The sequence below is a fragment of the Apiospora hydei genome (genome assembly GCF_038363865.1).
Source record: "Apiospora hydei strain CBS 114990 chromosome Unknown utg000009l_segment0_segment0, whole genome shotgun sequence".
NCBI classification, from domain to species: Eukaryota; Fungi; Ascomycota; class Sordariomycetes; order Amphisphaeriales; family Apiosporaceae; genus Apiospora; species Apiospora hydei.
This window is the reverse complement of record NW_027117368.1, coordinates 5,992,599-6,012,458: the sequence shown is the minus strand read 5'-3', so window position 1 is coordinate 6,012,458 and position 19,860 is coordinate 5,992,599. Positions and strand designations below refer to the sequence as shown.

Here is a 19,860-nt window from a genome sequence, read left to right as displayed (position 1 = left end):
TTGGCGGCTTTTCAGCTGGTGGCCGCTTGGCGTTTGCTACGGTGCCCGCTTTCGCTATCGTTGCTCAAAACGGTTAATGGCCAATCGGGATGGCGCGATGCTGCCCTGCAGCTCTGACTAGGGATTGTCACTGGCCTTAGCCTCCATTTCTCTGGCAAGCCATGGCGGCCGTTTTGGTTCTTTACCTTCAATCCCCGCTCCCTCAATTTGTTTCTGCTAGCTGGGAGTGTCATCGAGCATAATGCCCTGGGTGCATTTGTTTTGGTCCCAGGCCCCCAGGCCTCATGCTCATGGCATGGCCGCCAGCCTGGGGCCGGGCCAGCGAAGTGGGGGATGGTCTCGGTCAGGAGCTGATACGTAAGTACATAATATAATACGGGCTGGATCTATCCTATCTGCATAGCATGCCCTCGCCTTGTTCGCTCGACCTTTGGAGATCGACACCGAGAGGGAGGGGGCCCCAATATTCCGACCGATTCTCCCTATAGGTTACATTGCGCCTGCGCCCGCGAACCCGGTCCGAACGAATGGGTCGTTGAAACGAGGCTCTGACCCTCCCCGAAACGCTGCTTGCAATCCGCCCTTTCAATGGAAGAACCGCCAGACCAGCAACCCCGACCGCGGGGTCCGAGGCTATACCACAAAAAGAGCCGGACGGGCTGCTTACGCTGTGAGTAACCTTCCAGAGGCCGGTGGGCCATTCGGGGTCGTTCAATTCCTCTGCTGCGCTGCATGTCGCAACATGGTTGCATGTCATACAGCAGGCATAGCTGCCCACCTACACCCTTGCTCTGCTGCTGCTGCTGCTGTTTTCGGGCACCGTGTTCCACCACGCACATGCAAGCAAGTCGCCATGAAAGTCGCAATGCTGATGCAATACCGTTTCCGGCAGGCAAACAACGGCGGGTAAAATGTGACGAAGGGCATCCGAAATGCGGCGGTTGCTCCAGGCACAATGTCGAATGCCTCTACCCAGCACAAATCGCAACGCCCACGGTCCCCTCGACCGCCTCACGCGCAAAGACCCGAGCGAATTCCCAGAGAGCCGCCGCCGCCGCCTCCGCCTCGACCGCCTCCGCTAGCCCCGATGCAAGGGCCCCCAATGCGTTCCTGGACGCCGGCGCGTCCGAACACAGCGGCTTCGACTCCGAGAACGAGCACGGGCACGAGCGCGACCCCTACCCCTACCCCGACCACGCCCCCGGCGGCGGGGGGCGGCGGCGGCAGCAGCAGCAGCGAGGAGCTTCCCGAGTCGCGCGAGCGCCGCATCTGGGAGCTGCGGCTGCTGCACAACGACCTGACCATGGGCCACCCCTTCAACGTGTCGCAGCCGCCCGAGATGAACCAGATCTTCCGGATCGACGTGCCCAACATGGCGCTGCGGGACGGCTGGGATGTGCTGCTGTACGGCATCATGGCGCACTCGGCGCTGCACATGTGGACGCGCGCGACGACAACCCAAGAGCGCGACCGCCTCGTCATCCTGCAGCAGACGTACAAGAGCCTGATGCTGCGCGAGCAGGCGCGCGAGGTGGTCAACCTGACGCTGCACAACGCCGACGCGCTGTGCTTCTCGAGCCTGAAGATCCTCGCGCACGCCCTCGCGCTCGTCCAGACGCTGCCCATGGACCCCCGGCAGCCGCCCGTCGAGTGGCTGCGCATGGGCAAAGGGGCCGGGGCCGTCTTCAAGGCCGCGGCCGAGCTGGTCGACCAGGGCAACATCGACGCCAAGATCATGACGTTCCTCAAGCACCCACCCGTCATGATCGACCGCAGCACCACCACCGGCAGCGACCACAGCGCGCTGGACTGGTTGCTGGAACACCCCGGGCCCACCCCCAGCATGATCCAGGGTCGGAGAGTGCCGGTGCCGTCGGTGCGGCCGCCGCCGACGACTACGTTACCGAGCTCGACGACCCGGAGGTGCGCAAGGTGTACGACGAGGCGCTGGGGTACACGTGCAGCGTGGCGCGGGCGATCGAGGGGGCGAGTCGGAGGACTCGGTGGGGCGGCGGCTGGGCGGGTTCGCGGTGCTGGTGCCGACCGACTTCACGCAGTTCCTGATCGAGCGGCGGCCCCGGGCCATGGTGGTGCTGGCGCACTTCATGTCGCTCTGGCTCGACTACGAGCACGTCTGGATCATCGGCAAGGCGGGCGAGCGCCAGATCCGCGGGATCCGGAACAGCCTGCCCCCCGCGTGGAGGGGCAAGCTCGATGGGCTGGTGGGGAGGCTCAAGGGGAAGGGGAAGGAGGGCCGGGCGGGGGGGGTCCATTGTCGGATTTGGATATGGATCTGGGGTGGGGGTTTGAGGGGGGGTCGTCGTGATACACACGGGAACCGAACCCGGGAAGGGTGTGGACGAGGCGAGGCCTGTTAACGTGTGTTCCAAGGCGAGGTTAGACGGATATCCATGTTTTGTGTGGTTTTCTTTATGATTCATGATCAATCTTCCTGCTCTTGAACCCATTTGGGACATGGAGACAGGTTTTCTTCTTCTTGAGCCGGGAGCCGGAAGGCAGTTTTAGGGACAAGTTGGGACGAGTACGGTTGTAGATTTCAGCGAGTGAAGCGCACGATACCATATAATATACAAAACGCCATGCTACAACTCGGACCCATGGTTCCGTAGCGCAGTCACTTTTCGGGCCGATTTGAGGATCTTAAAAGGCAAGTCCATTCCGCGACGATATACGAGTACGAGCTACCCCTATCTACTTATTCACGGTTTCAAACGGTACCTAGCTGCTTCCTTTCTGCAAAACCTTCTAAGCGAGATCACTTGGACAGCCTTGGACGGTGGACGTGGAGCTTGTAAACTCTAATCGATGCCTACTTTAGGTAAATTTCTATTTCTGGTTTTCGGATGGCGGTTTGATGGCGCCATGCCGGTGGGCTAGATGCATCGACTTTTCCAGTAAATGAAGAAGACCTGTGTACTACATCGCTTGAGGCATGCTACCACCGTCATGATAAACTGTCATTTATTATACAGCACCACGTATTTATAAGTAAATGACGAATTCGAAGATAAAAGCGAAATCAATCTAATGAACTTCTAGTCTAGGTAATCTAGCCAGACCCGAGAACCATGCAATCAATGTAAATACCAACGCCGCCGCTTTCTTTGAAAACTACTTACCCAATCCCAAACCCAATCCCAAATCGGTCAAAAATGCCACACCGACCAGAGAGATCTATCTCCATGCCGGAATCATGAAAACCCCACCACCAACCCTTACTCGTGCGTCTCAGGATGGTACTGGCCATCGTCGACACCCGTCTTGCCGCCATCGTATTTGCCTGGGTACCACTTGCCGTCGTCGACGCCCGTGTTGCCCCCTTCGTACTTGCCGGGGTACCAGGACCCGTCGTCGGCGCGCTTGCGGGTGGTGGGGGTGGTGGTAGCGGGGTGGTACTGGCCGTCCTCGAAACCGGTGTTGCCACCTTCGTACTTGCCCGGCGCCCACTTGCCGTCATCGTGGCCGGTGGTGCCGCCTTCGTACTTGCCCGGGTACCAGGATCCGTCGTCGGCGCGCTTAGCAGCCGGGGGTGGTATTTCCCGTCATCGTAGGGGGTCCCGGGGCCCTCGTACTTCCCAGGGTACCAGGAGCCATCGTCGTTGCGCTTTACGGTGGCGGGAGGGTGGTACTTTCCATCGTCATAGGGCGTGCCAGGACCCTCGTACTTGCCAGGGTACCAAGACCCATCGTCTGCCCTCCTGGCCGCCTTGGGAGCAGAGGGGTGGTACTGGCCGTCATCGAAGCCCGTGTTGCCGCCTTCGTACTTGCCGGGCGCCCACTTGCCGTCGTCGTAAGGGGTGCCGGGCTTGCCTTCGTACTTGCCCGGGTACCACGAGCCGTCATCTGCCGGCTTCGCGGTGGGCAGGGCCAGCGCGGTGCTGGCGAGGGCGAGGATGGTGGTGAAATGCATGGTGAGGGTTGTTGCAAGATACTGTTGGGATGAAGGTAATGATCGAGTGCTCTGTGATTAAGGGGTAATTGTGAGATCTTCTGGTCTGGAGTGTGAAGGCAGCGAGAGTTGCTTGAGCGATGGTGATGGTGATGGTGGATGAGGATATTTCATCACTTTGATCCGGGCGATCTGCCCCCTTAATATATGTCTCCCATCTCTCCCATCTCTCCATATGTCAGTCACCCCATATCACCCATCGCAAGTTGTTGCTATTTCGAGTATCCTATCGATCGAGGCTATGCCCCTCGGGGCTTCGATTATCGCACCGGGCCTCGCTCGGCATGCCTGCTGCTGCTGCTGCTCTTGTTCGAGGCTTGCATGGTATTGAACCGCAGCCTCAAGTTTTACGAGCCCGTGGCTTAGCGGAGACGTCGAATAACCTGTTATTGCTAACATGCTAACACGCCGACCTGCCAACATGGTGGGTGGGTGGGCTAATAGCTGGCTAGCAAAGCTAGACCTGCAGCTCCTAGGGCTGACGCCTCACAGGGCTGTGTCGATCAGCCGGGAGGCCGGAGTGCTGTATGGGGTAACTTTACCGGGCGGAAGTCGCTCGGTCAGCAAGCAACCCAGGCTTCCCCATTGCATTGCATCGACATCTGACACTAAGCATCTTGACAGAAGACATCGGCAGTTTAGGACTGATGTCGCTAGGAGGGAGCCATATCTGCTATCGTCGAGTGGAGCAGTGATAGTCTCTCTGTCTCCTCTACGGTACAGCAGTGTCCCCCTGAACGCAAATGCCGGCGGGGCATCACGAAGTTCGAGAACCAACACTACCAAGTTTTATTCTGGAAGCAGGACTCCGGGAACTATTGCAACCCGCATCGCTCCTAAAAGCGGGGGTATCTTGCTTACGCGATTCTCAAAAATAGGGCGGTGATGTGTCTTGTCTCTCAGCTGGAATGGCAGCTGCGACGCCATTGGCTTTCGTGCCACATGCGGGCAACACCCCACACATTCGCGGCTGATATTCTCGGCCGTCAGCCGGGGCACTGTTGGCCTGCTGGGCTGTTGGACTGTTGGACTGATTTACGAACCTTACAGGTGTAGTAAAGGAACAAGATAGAATAGGACGATGTTGGTTTAATTCAGGCGTGTACTGGGCGATGTCGCAAAATACGAGCGCTTGGCATAAGCCCTTGAATCGTCTAGCTCCCCGGGCAATTGGCTATCTTGCTGGCTGCCTTGGGGTATTTTGGTGGTGGTGATGGTGCCGGGTCAGCAAAAGTCGTAACGTCCCATCCCGATGACACGGATGAGATAATCACGGCTTACGGTATCTAGGCAAAACTATGGCTTGATTGGAGCACCCAAAACTCACCCCTATAGCTCCCCTCTACTAAGTCAGCGAGGCCGCCCGTACACCAGACCGCCTCGCGGCTCCCTAAATTCGCGAAGACCGCGATTCAGCGCGCTGACATTTCTCATCAGTGCTGAGGTCCGGCGGGAGAAAGACCATGGGAGATATTTGATGTTACTTTATGGATTTGTACGTTGGGTCACATTTCTCTGCTGTCCAGCTTCCAACCGCAATACAACGGCCACGGACTGGGCCAACAGACCATATTGGGAAGTCACCAGCTTGCTGGGATTTGTCCGTTCCTTGATGGTTGTTCGACCGACCTTGACATTGAACCGGATCTGTTTTAAAAAGAACATGAAATCTAAATATAGCATTGCCCCATCTAACAAATGTCGCTGCCGTCCAAAATTGGATATGCCTTTTACCCCTTTTCTTCTAGTGACCTTCTGGATCATTCAGACGAAATGAGGTGAAGGCTGTGATGAACCAGCCTGCATACATCCTGACAAAAGCCGAGACTCTGACAATGACAGGGGTTGTCCTCAAATTATTAAACATCGCAGTAGCAATAGTTGAGTTGGTAGAGATCAGAGAGGGTGTCTGCATATCGTACATACAAATGGTCCCAGGTCAACCTGTTCTAAAACTCCGTCTAGTCAGTCAAGTAGTGGAGCTTGGAAACCTTCAACTTATATACTCTGCTCGGACTTCCCCTATTTTCAAGGCATTGTGGGATGATGCTGTTCCTCAGGGTAACATGGAACTACTCCTTGTGTTAGACAATTCTTCAGCTTTATATCAGAGGCACTTCAGTTTGTATCTGATAATATAGATAAAAGTAAACTATACTAACTACCCAACGACAGACTATGAAAAAGTAGATAAAGGAAAGAAGAGTCCGGAGAGGACCTAACCGCATACCGCATACCGCAAGCATATTGTCACTGGGGAGTTTACACGACCAAACGCTCCGTGCCCTCCATGACCACATCGCCACCACCATCCCTACCGTCACCATCGTCGTCGTCGTCGTGACCGTCATCGCTGGACTCGGACCTGGTCTGCCAAACGGACTCCAGCTCCAGCAAGTACCGGGTATCCGGGGGATCCTGCACGTACAGGTCCTTGTACAGCGCCTCGGCCTGCTCCGTCACCTCGAGGTTCATCAACTGCAGCGTGAGCTGCACCCGGGCGAGGCGCTGGTACCGCGCCTCGTCGCTCTCGACGACGCCGGCCTTCTTGCCGAGCTCGCCGATGCTGTGGCAGAGCTCTTCCAGCTCGATCGAAGGCTGCTGCTGCTGCTGTTGCTGCTGCTGCTGTTGCTGCTGCTGCTGTTGCTGCTGCTGCTGCTGGTATTCGGCGTCGTCGTCGTCCGCCCCGGCCATCTCCACGTCGCCCTCCTGCTGCAGCTGCTCCGGTTCCTTGCCCCAGGCCTTGCGCGACTTCATGGCGGGCGCGGTGGTGAACACGTCGCCGCCCGTCTTCGGCGACGGCGGCTGCTTGGTCGGGGTGTCGAAATGGGACCCCAGCGCCCCCGCAGCGTCGTAACCGTCGTGACCGCCGTCCCGTCCCAGGCGGCGGACCGCGTGAAGACTTGCTTCTGGGCCGGCGTGGCGGGTAAGGGCGGCGAAAAGGTGCTGCCGGTGCTAGCGCTAGCGCCTCCCGGCGAGGATAAGGGCGGTGCCGATGTTGGCACACCTCCGCTTCCGCTTCCGCTTCGGGGGCTGTTGGGGCTGCCTAGGGTGGTGGTGGTGGTGGCAGCGGCGGCGGCGGTATCGGTTGGTACCGGGTCGCCAAGCTGAAGAATTTGTCAAACAGCAGCTCCAAGTGCTCGACCGTGTGAACGGGGCTCTCGGACCAGTCGAACGAAGCCATTTTTCTCCCCCAACCGCGGGCGCCGCCTCTTGTCCCATTGTTGTTATTGTTATTGTTATTATTGTTGTTTCGCCACCTTGGCCGCCTGGGTTGTTCCCGTTGTTCCCGTTACTCTGGTTGTTTGGGCCTCCTCCTCCACTGGGCCCCGGACCCGGATTGTTATTACCGCCTCCGCCTCCGCCTCCTCCTGGGCCCCCCGCCTCCGCCTCCGCTTGGGCCTCCGCCTCCGCCTCCAGCGTTGCCGCCAGTGTCGCTTTCTCTCCCTTCGGGTCCTTCGGCTTGCCATACCCCTATTCGACTCTCGGAATTAGTGTTGCTCTCTCAGGGGGTAACTGCAGAATCAGATTCCTTCCAGAGGTAAGGGGGTTTTGCAGGGCGAGGCGTCCTTCAGACGAACATTCAAGCAGTCGGACGGAGAAAACAAAACAGGAAAAAAGAAAGGAAAGGAAAAGCACCCCAAGGGTCGCTTGCTTATCGCCTACTTCATTCGCACGCACAGCTACGAAATCCCATGGGAGCTCCCCCTGGGCGTTCGTCGTATCCGTCGGCCCCAGGTTCGGCGGGTACTCGCTCAGTTTGCCCGGGAAAACGGTGGACATCATTTCGATATCGGGGTACATGTCGTCCCTCTTCTCGAGCCGGGTGGACGCGACGTCGAAGGCCCTGCACGCGGTGTTGTGCGCCTCGACCACCTCGCGGATGTCCGCCACGTCAGCGGCGCTGAGCCTGACCGTGGCCCAGTTCACGTTGGCGGCCAGGTCGCTGCAGTCTCTGTTGTACAGGCCCGCCCGGATGCAGGCCGCCCGGACGCGCCTCAGGAACACGCGGTACGGGCGCAGGAAGTCGTCCACGCCCTGTTTGATGCTCCTCATGAAGCCCACGTAGTCGCCTATGTCGCGATTGCCGTCGTCGTCGTTTTTCACGCGGCGATTCGACGCGTAGTTGAGGGCGTCGGCGACCATGCCCTGGAAGAAGGCGCACAGGTTGATGTAGTCTCGAATCCAGACAAAGTAGGCATGCAGACGTGGCCTTTTCTCTTGCAGGCCTTCGCGAACGCGCCCTGGGTATCCGTGTTAGTGTGACCCTCGGGAAGAGAGACGCGAGTCTCGGGTTTCCTCCAAAACGACTTACTTAACCTCATAATTTACCGTGGACTGGTCTGGTACGTCAGGAAATAGCCCCAGTCGCGTACGTCTTGTGCCTGCTGGCCGGCTTGCTCGGTGGTTCTGTCAAACAGGCCGTTGTCCTCTGTCGCCCACCAGTTCGTCAGGTTCAGGAGCGCGTCGCCCTCCGCGTCCGGGGCGTGGATGAGGCCGCGGTTGACGCCTGTCATCAGGGCTTTCCGCTGCGCCTTCCATTCCTTTTTGTCCTTATTTTTCTCGTGGAATCTTACACCCCAGAGGTGTTGTAAGGGCATCGTCTCCGCGTAGCTGGCGACGTAGCGGTAACGCACGCCGGCCCATTTATTGGCCCAGTCCATTATCATGTCCAGCAGGCGCCCCGGGTCGTTGTCGAGCTCGGCCCGCAGCTCCGTCGTGAAATGTTTCTGCAGCATAAGGTCCAGCCACCGGGGACTATTCAACTGTGTGACGATATTCATGGCAAAAGCATCCCCCTGACCTCCCGCCCGTCCCACCGGCCATAGTCTATCAGACCGTCGGTAAAGGCGCGCCTGATGTCAGGATGGTTCAGGTCTAGAGGGGGTTGCGTCCGGCTCCGGCGGGGGAGGTAAAGCATGAAGTGGTCTGGGGACTTGAGATTAGTAGACTCCCATATAACAATGATATATGGCTTTTCTTCCGCATGGTCCTTCCGAGCGCCATCCTGCTAGTATTCGACTTACACGCATCATCTTCACCCTGCCTTCCTCCGCCAGGGTTCACCGGGACAGGATTGTTGCCATATGTACTACTCCCTGCCATGACCTGTAGCTATAGTCGTTATGCAAAACAAAAGAATAGTAGATTCTATACGACCGAAGCCAAGTATGTCACACTGCTGCGTCCTTCAGCCTGAGAGAAATGTCCAATTTAAGGGGTTCGTCCTTGGAGTCAACCGCCGGATCAGAAACGAATTGACAAATGTCTGTCGAAGGAGCATCCTGGGAAACGACCTCGCCTTCTGTATACAAGCGAACAGACACGACCTGCCGGGCATTGTCTGCGGCTCTTCTTTGTGACCGGACACCAGGCGGCACAAAGGGGCGCTCATGCCACTCTAGCCGCTACCGCCAGAACGGCGTCTGCCCATTGAGGCTTCATTCGCAACAAAGAGCCATCTGAAGAGCCGTTGCGATATAGGCAAATCTTCGGTTCCGGAATTGGTGAACTGGCCTTTATTCGAGTCTGTTAAAATCTCTCCGGGGGCACCCCTTCCATAGAACGCTCCACGCTTACCCGAACCTGTTTACGGAGAGGTTGATCCACCTGCTGTCTCCCAAAAGACGAGCTTCCGAGCGTAGGTTTCTTTCGGTTGAGGTGACATACCAACGAAAACGTACTTGCCTTCTTTAGCAGGACCGGAACTGTTGTTTGCTATACCAGACCTCTAACGGCTCACCATGGCTTATAATAACCAGGTGGTTGTGCCACCCCGGAGAACCGACAAGTTGGTAAGCAACATTGCGATCCCGCAGGATGGTTGTCGCGTAGAGAACTGAAAGTACTCGCACGAGGGCTCTGCTGACGATGAGTTCCAAGGCCAGTTGTTGATCTACTATGCCAACGTACTGATTCCCATATCGGAGCCCGAGCCCCGAATTATCTTTTCCCAATTGGCCCCGCGGAGTCGTCCACTTGATGGCACGCTCACCGTCGGGAACCCCGGAGCCGACACAATTATCCAACGCATCCGCCGGCTTGAGCGGGAATGGCCACGATGGGCCACAGACATAATAGATGCAAGTCTCGGAGGGGCGCTGCGGTCGTGGTATCCGAACCCGCCCGACCTGCTCCGGTTGATCTTGGAATGGGCCATGAAGTGGGCTGCCGTGCGCTTCCGCACCACGACCAGCCACTCCAACGATTTCCCCCGCGAGCACATCCAGGGCTTCTTCGAGCACGAGAATTGGCACAATGGGCAGACGCCCGAGCAGTCCACCATCAACCACGCCCTCATCCACGACGTGAACCCCGAGGAGGACGCGCTCATGAATGTTGTATCTTGGTATAGTCAACCAAACAATGCCAACTGGCTTCCAAATCGGAGATCCATTGCCATTGCCGGCTCGGAGCCTTTAGAGCGCGCCGGCTGGCGATATTTCTTAAACTACAAGATGAGCCCAGGGGATATGCGTAGGATCCGTAAGTTCGCCACCGAGAGGCTGGGCTCCCTTCCCCCTTTCTCTTTTTCTGTTTTAGCTCTTCTTTATCTCTTCTTGTACTCTGAGCTCCCTCCGGGATACGAAAGAGAAACAGGTAACAGAAGTGGGGTGCTGAGACCGATGCTAGTACTCGCGCGCGATAACCTGAACATCGACGGCCACCGGGTAAAGGACCTAAACAGGCTCCTTACCTGGGCTGTCCACTACCTCCGATCGTGCGCCAACTTTCAGCGCCTACTCGGCGAAGCCATCGGCAAGACCCTTCAGTCAATACAGACTCAGGCGGCCAAAATGGCCTACCGGGGCGAGTACGGCCCCTCGGTATCCGAGCTGATGAAAACGCACCGCGATGTGATCCGGACTCTCCGCGTCATGTTGGCCCGAGCGGGCTTGTGGGAAGGCCGTCCGAACTATCGCGAGACCCGGCTGTACGATAAGGATTGGGATGCGTTCAAAGCTGCGGTCGTGGCACACAATGCGGCCGGGTTGGCCATCACGCCGGCAGCCATCAGACTAGACCCAGCACCTCTTCGAAGAGATGTGTACGATGATGTGTCCTGGATGCTTACACGCTTCCCTGGCGTACAACCGACCACGCCAGCGGATTTACCCCCGGAGCTTATACACTCTTTGGAGGGTAGACTCCCATTTGATTTTAGAGAAATAGGAGACCTCGGGGTGGTGGGCTTGGATAGATTTGACTTGGATAACCCACCATTACCATCGGCCTACAGAGACGATGGAAACAATGGAGGTGGTGGAGGAAATAATGGAGGACCAGGAGATAATTCCAACTGGCCTCGGCCTGGAGATCCTCCCCCCACCCCCCACCACCTCCTCCTAATGCTGGCGCTGGTGCTGGCGGCAATACTGGTAGGGGGCGTAGTGGTCGCCCAAGGCGCGTACCCTATAACTATATGAAGTTGGTTGAGGGTTCGTGGGCCTGGCCCGACTGCCCCGTCAACACCGAGGACAAGTTGATTCTGCTGTTCAACAAATTCGGAAGTATGTGCAAACCCCATGCCGACTAATCCCCCTCCCCTTTCCGCCCCTTTTCGTCCCTTCCCTCTCTTTTTCTCCTCTTCCTTTCTTATGAAAGAAAGAAGAGGACATTCGGAAAAGAGGAGATGAAATAGGAAGCAAATTGTAACTAGTCACTAACTCACACGGCAAAACCTTTTCAGGCAACGAACCGGCTGACGTCTACCAATCCGGGAACGGAGAACAACAACTGCAGCAGCAACCGCAGCAACAACAACAGCAAGTGGAAGGCACGGCGGACGAACCCCTCCCGGGCCCTCCCGATCGGCCGGAGACACCCACCGGGAACACGAACACGGGAAAAGGCCTGACCGGGACGACACAGCAGCCCCTCCCGATGACGCCGCCGTCCACGGGGACCAAGCCCCCTTTGACGAGGCCGTCGATCACGGGGCCGTCGCTGGCGCCCACCTCATCAACGCCCAAGCCCAGCCAGACCATGCAGGAACGGCAGCAGGCCCACAAGGAGCGACACCAGCGGCAGAAACAACAACAACAACAACAACAACAGCAGCAACAGCAGCAACTACCCGCACCGGAATCGGCAGAGATGACCCAGCTGCGCGAAGCCATCGGCCGGCTCGGAAAGCGCCTCGTCGGCGGCCGCCCGGACCCCCAGGCGCTCGAGTCGGTGTGGGGCCGGCGGGCGCGCCTGCGCAAGGTCGAGGCGACGCTGATGCTCATGGCCCTGGAGGCCGGGGAGCAGGCCGACAGCCTCGAGGACCGGATGGTCGACATCGTCTACCCCGAGCCGGAGGGGTATGAGTCGGACTACGACGAAGGGCCCGACGCTCCCGCGGGCGGGGATAATGTGTTTAATACTACGGCTGCTGCTGCTGCTCCGAAGCCGACGGGTTTCCTCTACGGTGGTGGCGTTGCCGCCGACGCCGGCGGCGACGATGTGGAGATGACCTCTGTGATGTTCCGGGGCGAAAATTATCCTTTCGGCGAGGACGAGCTGTAAGAGGATGGCGGGTGGCGAGAACCGCCAAATATGGCATTCTGGAATCTTTTTCATATGCCTTTCGTTATCTCTCTCATGTCTGTCATTAATAGTTATCATATGTATATCATATGTAGATGAATTATCATATTACTATTGCTGTCAGATACAGTCTGAAATTACACCCTCGTCCTGAGCTACTTGGTATCATCAATGTACAAGGAAAATGTTCCCTTCAATTACGCTTCAGTGAACGAATCGTATACTCCCCTCAAACTAACAGGAAGCGCCAGCGCCTAAACTCATTATACACAAAGTAAACCCCGTGGGAACGCGCGCGGTCTTACGCCATAATCGCGATCCTCCTTGGACGACTGGCTCGCCTGCTCGAAGCCGGCGTGGACGAACTTGGGCCAGGTGTTGGTGAGCACCAGGTACTTAATCTCGCCCTCGGCGGCCTCGAACACCTGCGGGTTGAAAGCGTCGGGCACCGCGAGGTCGCCGAAATCGTGGCGGTTGTTGTTGTTGTTACTGCGGCTGTTGTTGTTGTAGCCCGCGGGCATCGACAGCTCCGCCATCTGCGTCACGGACTCGAGGTTGGCCTTGCCCAGCGTCGCCTCGAGATCGCCGGGACCACCACCGCCGGCGTCGGAGTCGTCGAGGCCGGGCACGGCACCATCAAACGGCGTCGCCGAGTGAGATTGCCGCCGCCGCCGGTTGAGGATCTGGGCGGTCTCGTGGAAGAGCGCGTGCAGCGCCTTGGCCGTGCGCGACGAGATGTTGACGGGAAATTCGGAGTACTCGAGGCTGACGAAGTGCGAGTAGATGCGCACGGCGCGGACGAATTGCTCGCGCGTCTTGTCCGCGGGGCAGCTCGTGGACGAGGTCCAGGCCCGCCGCCAATCGCCCACATGGGACAGGAAGCTGACGTTCTCGCCCGAGAAGTCCTTGAGGGACGCAAACTCGAGCAGCGGTTGCGGGTTCGTCCGTAGCGCGTTCTCGAGCGCGCCCATGGTCAGAGTGGAATCGCGCGAATGGGACGTCGACGCCGTCTTTTCCGATTTGTTGCTCTTGCCAGCAGTAGAGCGACCGCCCAGGGATGAACCTGCAAAGCCGGCGCTGTTGGTGGAGATGGCTTCGAGATCCTTACCAAGGATCTGGTTCCTCTTTTCCCAGGCAGCGATAGTATCGAGTGTTTCTTGTTGGAGGTTATGGGTTCTGTAGACCTGCAAGCAGGGGAAGCCTAATGTGAATACCTCGATGAGGAAGATAGAAGTGGCGATCCTGTTTAATGGACTGTTAACTAAGAGTTCAGAAGAGGGTGGTGATATTGGCTTACCATTGGGGCGGAGGGAATACCTCATTGATCGGTTCCATCTGTGGAACGTAGAGACCAATGAGCCACATAGGGGAAGCTGGCAAACTGCTCGCTTAATTAGTGACGTGATCTGGCATGAGAATCGTTTCAAGAAACCTACCCAGCAATGCAGCAGCAGATGGTCTGGATGCGCCAACCATAAGTATCATGGATGTGCCTAGTCTTCCACAAGGTATAGGGGGCGTAGACCCAAGCCCAGAAGAATTGCCACACAATTGACAACCACCTGTACAGTGTTAGCAAGGCTGTGAATTGATGAGGTGTATCATTATCCTACCATTCCCAGCCGGTAAAACACAAGGTAGCCCGCTGCTGCTCAGTGCCCGGTACTTGGAGGTGGAAGAACCCGTAGCTCGGATGGAACATCTCGGACCCAAAGTAAATCAAGAAGGTCAATGCCAGCTGCGGCTCGATGTTAGCCCCTAATTCTTTCCAACCCCGAAATCGTATTGTAGGCAGTCTTGTAGGGAAACAGCTTACCTGAACACCCATACCGAAACCAATGTAAATCAGCACCCGGTCGACCTCATTCGCCTTCTGAATCTTCCGCCACCCGCGCTTCCACCAGGGCAGGCCCGGGTCGACCTCGGCGGCCCGGTCGAAGACGTGGCGGTCCTCGAGGGTGCTGAACTGGGCATACTTGCGCTGGCGGGTGGCGACGTGCTGGAACTGGCTGTTGGCGGCCTGGAGCAGGGCCATGCCGAACGGCAGGTAGATGCTCATGACCCAGAACTGTGCGTCGCACGGCACCGTGGGACCGATCGTGAGCGCGAGCAGGCACGACGCCGCGTACACGTGCAGGATCACGATGGCGCTGAAGACGAGGGGCAGGCGGCGGAGCTGCAGGAACGGCAGCCGGCGGTGGTGGACGAGGAAGCCGATGGCGGCGAGGACGGCGAGCGTCCAGACGATCATGAGGCCGATCCAGGTCCAGCCGAGGGGTGAGTAGACGATCCGGGGGTCCGTCATGTTGTGTGTGTGGTGTACTGTATTGCTGTATTGCTGAACTGCTTGGTTTTGACACACAAGAGCGAACGGATTTGCTCACGAGCGCTTGGTTCAGGCGGCGGAAACGTCCGGCTCCCTGGGGCGGGATGCATCTTGTATATATAAAACAGGCACCACCCCAGTAGCACCTTGCGCTTCCCCTAGGTGCAGCAGTGATGAACAGGGCCCATCACATGAGATGCAGCGAAATCACCCAGTGCCAAGCGATTCCAGCGGCCATCTAAGACAGAGACGGGGGTAAACAGGGATGACTGGTCGCGTCGCAGCGACGACTATTGGGAAAAGAAAATTGTGAAGGCGCCCACCAGCCATGTTTGCTAGGCGCCAACGAGGAAGGGATAGGCAGGATGGCAAACAGGCAGAGGTGGTGGAGAGACCAGCCAGGCCGCCCGCAGCAGTAGTAGCAACAACAGCAGCAGCAGCAGCAGCAGCAGGAACAGCAGTAGGCCAGCAGGAACCGGCCGAATGAATCTATGATCCAATCGACCGGCAGAGTTATGTAATAGCAGGTCGTTAGTCAGGCCCAACCAGCTCAATAGCGACAATGGCGACAGTGCCGATCAGTCAAACCTGCCAATTGCGATACATACATGAACTCCAGCGCAGTTCATAGTTCGCAGCAGCTTTAAGGTGACCCCATCGCATCTGACCTAGGCGACTTAACCTGAGATCATCTCAGATGGATGGGGTAGATCAGCGTCGATCAGTGGGCCTGCACATCCAAATTTCCTCTGCCCTTGGCTGCTTGGGGCCCAAACCCCCCCCCCGCCAATGAGGGGCCGGGGGAGCTGCTGAGAGCATCCCTGGGGGGCTCTGCCGCAACCAACCCCCTGCTGCCAGCCTTGAGCAAGTATTGGCCCAGGGAGAGAGAGCGCCCTCAGCTGAAATAGAAGAAAAAAACGAAACAATAGGCTTGTATGTATGCATATGTAGTCGGGAAGCTTGCAATCGTCGTACGTTATCATCGTGGTGCAAGCCATCCCCAAGCACTTAATCAATTACCTAAGACATGCCGAGTAGCGTGCAGCGCCTGGTCAAACGTCAGATAAGAAAAGTAAGTACATAAGGCAAAAAGAAGCCATCGTCCCACAAGAGCAACGGCTGTCAGTTTCTTTCAACCGGCGTGACGCCTCCCGCAGCAACTCGCGCCGGCGTCGCCCAGCGACTCTCATCTGGAAAAGTAGGTAGGCAGCACAAGAAGGTTTTCAGGCCATGGTAAGTGCCGATTTCTGTGGATCGTGTCCGACGTCTCGGTAACAAACCGGTCAAGTAGGGGGAGCCAGCTAGACGAACCAATTCCTTGGCGATATAGCTTCTTTTCCGGCCGTCCTCCAAGTGAGTGCAGATCATTGATTTCCCATCTGGCTGCCAGCAAACATTGCAAGGTTCTTGGCCAAAGCTCCCACCCAACACCGGTTGTCGGTCGATCCCGTGTGTGATCGGGGCTTGCATAGGTGCGCCGCATTGCAGGGTCCTGTTCAGCTAGTGATGCACGATGCAGTCCTCCCAGCCCCAGACCAAGCACCGTTGCCATTCCAGTGGTGGGCTGCAAGACAATCACGAAACGCCATGCTTCTGACATGCAAATGAGCTCCCCTTTCATGTCCCCATAGCTTTGACACTTGCTGTCATCCATCGCAACCAGTTCGCAGGTGGGGGTTTCTGTCATCGCTTTTCCGTCCCACTTCGCTCGGTCGCGATGGAGTCGCTAGCTTGCGGATGGAATCGCACCCGGGATCGCTCAAATCTCCAGTAATCTCGATAGTAAACAGTTAATATTGCAGAAGACCCTCCAACACTCGTAGAAGCATGGCAATCCTGCGTCTTGATCATGAATTGTCGTGTCTGTATGCCAGTAGCACCGAGATTCCGCCCCAGTCTAGTGATGGCAAAAACCGATAGCTGCATCGTGATTGACGGTGGCGCAGCACCCATTCGTTCTAACGCAACTTGGCACGAACATTCTCATTCTGCTCAGGTTGCTAGTTGACAGTATGTGCCAGCCATGGATTCCGTGTCAGTTCATTGCCCACATGTCGCGAGTCCAAGAAACTGCTTGGACGACGGGCACCAGGTCCGTGGAAACAGCCAAAAGCAGCCTTGGGACAATATCAGGTAATTGACTGTGCTAGAGAATCACGTGTCCAATGCCCTCAGAAACATCGATCTGCTGAGTTGTTATGGTATCATAGTTTGGCACTCAGCCCAGTCAAGTCAGCCAGTGGCTTACGTCGGTTCTAATTATACATCCCCGGAAACGCTGGGCTGATAGCAGAAGGCTCTCTAGCCGATGTGTGTTGTTGAAGTATCTCGATCAAGATGCATTATCCAACTGAGAAGTATTCTTGAAGCGTCCGATGAATACATCGCTTGATGTATCGAGCCAGCTAGGTAAAGAGACGTTGAACAGAGGCACTGCTTCTCCTCCTCCAAGCAGCCGCCATCACTGGCCCCTCTTACTCATAATCCTAGTCAACGAGTACACCGCCGCCGTCTTGAGCGGCACGTCCGGGCTCTGGCACCCCGCCCCGATCCAGTCGCTCCGCGGCGCCCACGCCTCGGGCCGCTCGACCAGCTGCCGCAGCGAGCGTCGGATCCAGCCCACGCGCTCCCGGTCCAGGTGCGCCACCGTGTACCGCTGCGCCGTCTCGAGCGCGCGCCGGCAGACCGCGCGGTCCTGGCTCCAGAAGACGGCATTCATCAGGATGTTGATGATGCCGTCGTACGTCAGCCGCGACTGCAGGTCCGGCGGGAAGTCCCCGCTGCAGCGCCTCACACTCGTCCAGGAAGAAAAAGTAGTCCGGCGCCCCGCCCGCGCCCGTCACGTCCTGCGTGATGCACTCGATGCCCAGCAGCTGGACCTTGGCGATGTGGAGCCAGCGCGAAACGACGGGGTCGGTTTGGGTGCGGCAGTGGTGGTCGATGACCTTTTTCCACAGGGAGATCTCGCGCATTTCGTCTGCTAATCGTTGAGGGATGTCTTCGCTTTTGATGGGTTCTCTCGCTTTAGGGAGATGTTCTGCAAAGCATTAGCCGGTCAATCCAGCCTAAGAACTAAAGAAAAAGGTAATACACACCGGACCCTTTCTCTGGGTGCAACGAAACGAATTCGATATCGGCGGAGAATTTGGTCAGGGCGAACACGAAGTCCCTCCATAACGAAAACAGCGTCTCCGGGTCGGTGTTGATGTCGGGCATCTTCGATCGGAAGTTGCCTCCGCCAAACGCGGCAATCCGTGTCTCGAGAGATACAAACGGTGTCAGTAGCCCAACGATGCCAAATCTGGCAAATGTCCCGGGCGCATCTTCTATGATCTCTGCCCTTTCGAAATCGCCGCTGACAACGTCAGTGAGCGGCGATCCGGCCTCGGTCGCGGGCGAGCGCTGAGCCAAGAGGAGAAAGCCGCTATTGATCAAGCCAATGGCGGCCAAGTTGTTCCCGTGGAGGTACTCAAAGGCCACAAAGAGAATGGTGACCAGAATGATGACTCGGGGATGAACCGCGTTGCGCTTTCGCGACGACAAGCTCCGGCCAAAGAGGGCTAGAGCTTTGACGTGGTGGTGTAAGGCGGCATTGTAGTGCAGGCCAGGAGACGGGGTCGCGTTCCAGTCTCTTGTTGGGTAAGCCTCATTGTTGGCGTTTTCGTTGACGGAGAGGGACAAGGCTCCCAAGGCGAGGATGGAATGTCTGATGTAGTCTATTTCGAGGCCGTTCCGTACCAGGGCGCGATTCCAGAAGTCCTTGTATCCGGTAGAAAGTATGTCGTAGACCACTTCATGGCGAAAGACGTCAAAGTAGGTGACCTCGACGCCCCGGAAATGGACATTCCGAGGGCGACGCAAGCAAAGTCGGCGTCGGCTCGCGGCGATGCTGGGCTGCCGGTAAGATAGGCCTGGCTGCGGTTTGGCGCGCTGCTCGCGCACTCAACTCTGCCTTGGAGGAGTAGCCTTGGCAAACAGCCCCAGCCTTTTCGCAACGAAAACACGCTGGCTTTCGCTCGTCGCAGCGCACATGACGCTTCTTGCAAGTGACGCAGCCATTTCGTGAACGGGAAGTTGGCGGCCCCGCTGACTGTCGATTTCGCTCTTGTGTACGCTTCCGCGACGGCGCAGGGCGGACTTGCAGAGGCCGATGGTCTCCGTGAGAAGAGCCTATCATGGGCGGAAGTAGGCTAGGACGCTTTCTTGCCTGCGATGGAAGGTTGAGACCGTCTCGTCGCTGGTTGGCTGGAGAATGACGCGAAGGATGAGGATGGACAGGCATCAGACCTAGACCCCCATGTAGATTAGCTAGCCGTCGCCAATCGAGACCCCTGCTGTAAACCGGCGCGCGGCATCTTGTGCCTCTCGCCTCGGCAATGCCTACATTCCAACCTCAGCTATGTATGACACGATTGCTCTCAGGTCGATTCCAATTCTGTCGATGTAGACCAAGAGTATCATCTTTTGCCCAACCAATTGACATCTGCCATGACCTGTTAGATGATCTATCTGGTGGTCGCACAGCCTAGAATCCCCGCAATCCAGCTGCACTACCGCCGCATGACGGTTGCTCAACTAAACAGTTTTTTGAGGAGCTCCCCACGTCGGCTGGACGTCATCAAACATCAAATCTAATATTCTTGCAGCCCGCCTGGCAGATACGGGCCGAGCCATTCTACCAGTCTGTTTTGAGACGAATGCTAATTGATATGAATGTATTGCATGCATTAGGAGCAAGTTAGCGGACCCATCGCAGAAAGGATGTAGCCATCCCAATCTGACCTACCACAGGCAACATTATCACTCGTTTAGTAGAATCACAAATGAAGAAGTCGCTATTTTGTGTTCATCGCAAATCTCATTTCATGTCATCTAACTACCTGAGTGATACCAGAATGAACATCGTGAAACCATTGCCCCAAAACAAACCACGTCAACTCTATGTCCCCAAGCCTCCAGATGGTGTTGCATCCATGTATGGCACTATGGGAACTGAAGTGAACGCAAGACTAATAATACAACCAAAGGTCCA

At 57.0% G+C, this 19,860-nt stretch overlaps 6 protein-coding genes across 6 annotated transcripts; 2 read left to right on the top strand and 4 right to left on the bottom strand.

The window, feature by feature from the left end:
* Positions 1-490: 490 nt before the first annotated feature.
* On the top strand, positions 491-910 carry PG997_013711 (uncharacterized protein; the record flags this gene model as incomplete). Its single annotated transcript, XM_066818025.1, has 2 exons — positions 491-670; positions 893-910. Coding segments are annotated over 2 exons (198 nt in total), but the record flags the coding sequence as incomplete, so codon positions are not given.
* Positions 911-1,102: 192 nt separating this feature from the next.
* On the top strand, positions 1,103-2,378 carry PG997_013710 (uncharacterized protein; the record flags this gene model as incomplete). Its single annotated transcript, XM_066818024.1, has 2 exons — positions 1,103-1,853; positions 1,933-2,378. The coding sequence occupies 2 exons, from the start codon at positions 1,103-1,105 to the stop codon at positions 2,376-2,378; spliced, it is 1,197 nt and encodes a 398-aa protein (XP_066663716.1).
* Positions 2,379-3,236: 858 nt separating this feature from the next.
* Positions 3,237-3,931, bottom strand: PG997_013709 (uncharacterized protein; the record flags this gene model as incomplete). Its single annotated transcript, XM_066818023.1, has 2 exons — positions 3,237-3,536; positions 3,632-3,931. 2 exons carry the CDS (start codon positions 3,929-3,931, stop codon positions 3,237-3,239), a joined length of 600 nt encoding a protein of 199 aa, XP_066663715.1.
* Positions 3,932-6,232: 2,301 nt separating this feature from the next.
* PG997_013708 (uncharacterized protein) lies at positions 6,233-8,754 on the bottom strand (the record flags this gene model as incomplete). Its single annotated transcript, XM_066818022.1, has 3 exons — positions 6,233-6,916; positions 7,637-8,214; positions 8,310-8,754. 3 exons carry the CDS (start codon positions 8,752-8,754, stop codon positions 6,233-6,235), a joined length of 1,707 nt encoding a protein of 568 aa, XP_066663714.1.
* A 3,289-nt stretch (positions 8,755-12,043) lies between these two features.
* PG997_013707 (uncharacterized protein) lies at positions 12,044-14,807 on the bottom strand (the record flags this gene model as incomplete). The annotated part of the gene is made up of 7 exons (XM_066818021.1): positions 12,044-12,560; positions 12,704-12,756; positions 12,808-13,744; positions 13,800-13,883; positions 13,939-14,064; positions 14,116-14,240; positions 14,319-14,807. The coding sequence occupies 7 exons, from the start codon at positions 14,805-14,807 to the stop codon at positions 12,044-12,046; spliced, it is 2,331 nt and encodes a 776-aa protein (XP_066663713.1).
* Positions 14,808-17,289: 2,482 nt separating this feature from the next.
* PG997_013706 (uncharacterized protein) lies at positions 17,290-18,887 on the bottom strand (the record flags this gene model as incomplete). The annotated part of the gene is given in 4 exon segments (XM_066818020.1): positions 17,290-17,608; positions 17,625-17,850; positions 17,924-18,769; positions 18,833-18,887. The coding sequence occupies 4 exon segments, from the start codon at positions 18,885-18,887 to the stop codon at positions 17,290-17,292; spliced, it is 1,446 nt and encodes a 481-aa protein (XP_066663712.1).
* Between the last annotated feature and the right edge of the window lie 973 nt (positions 18,888-19,860).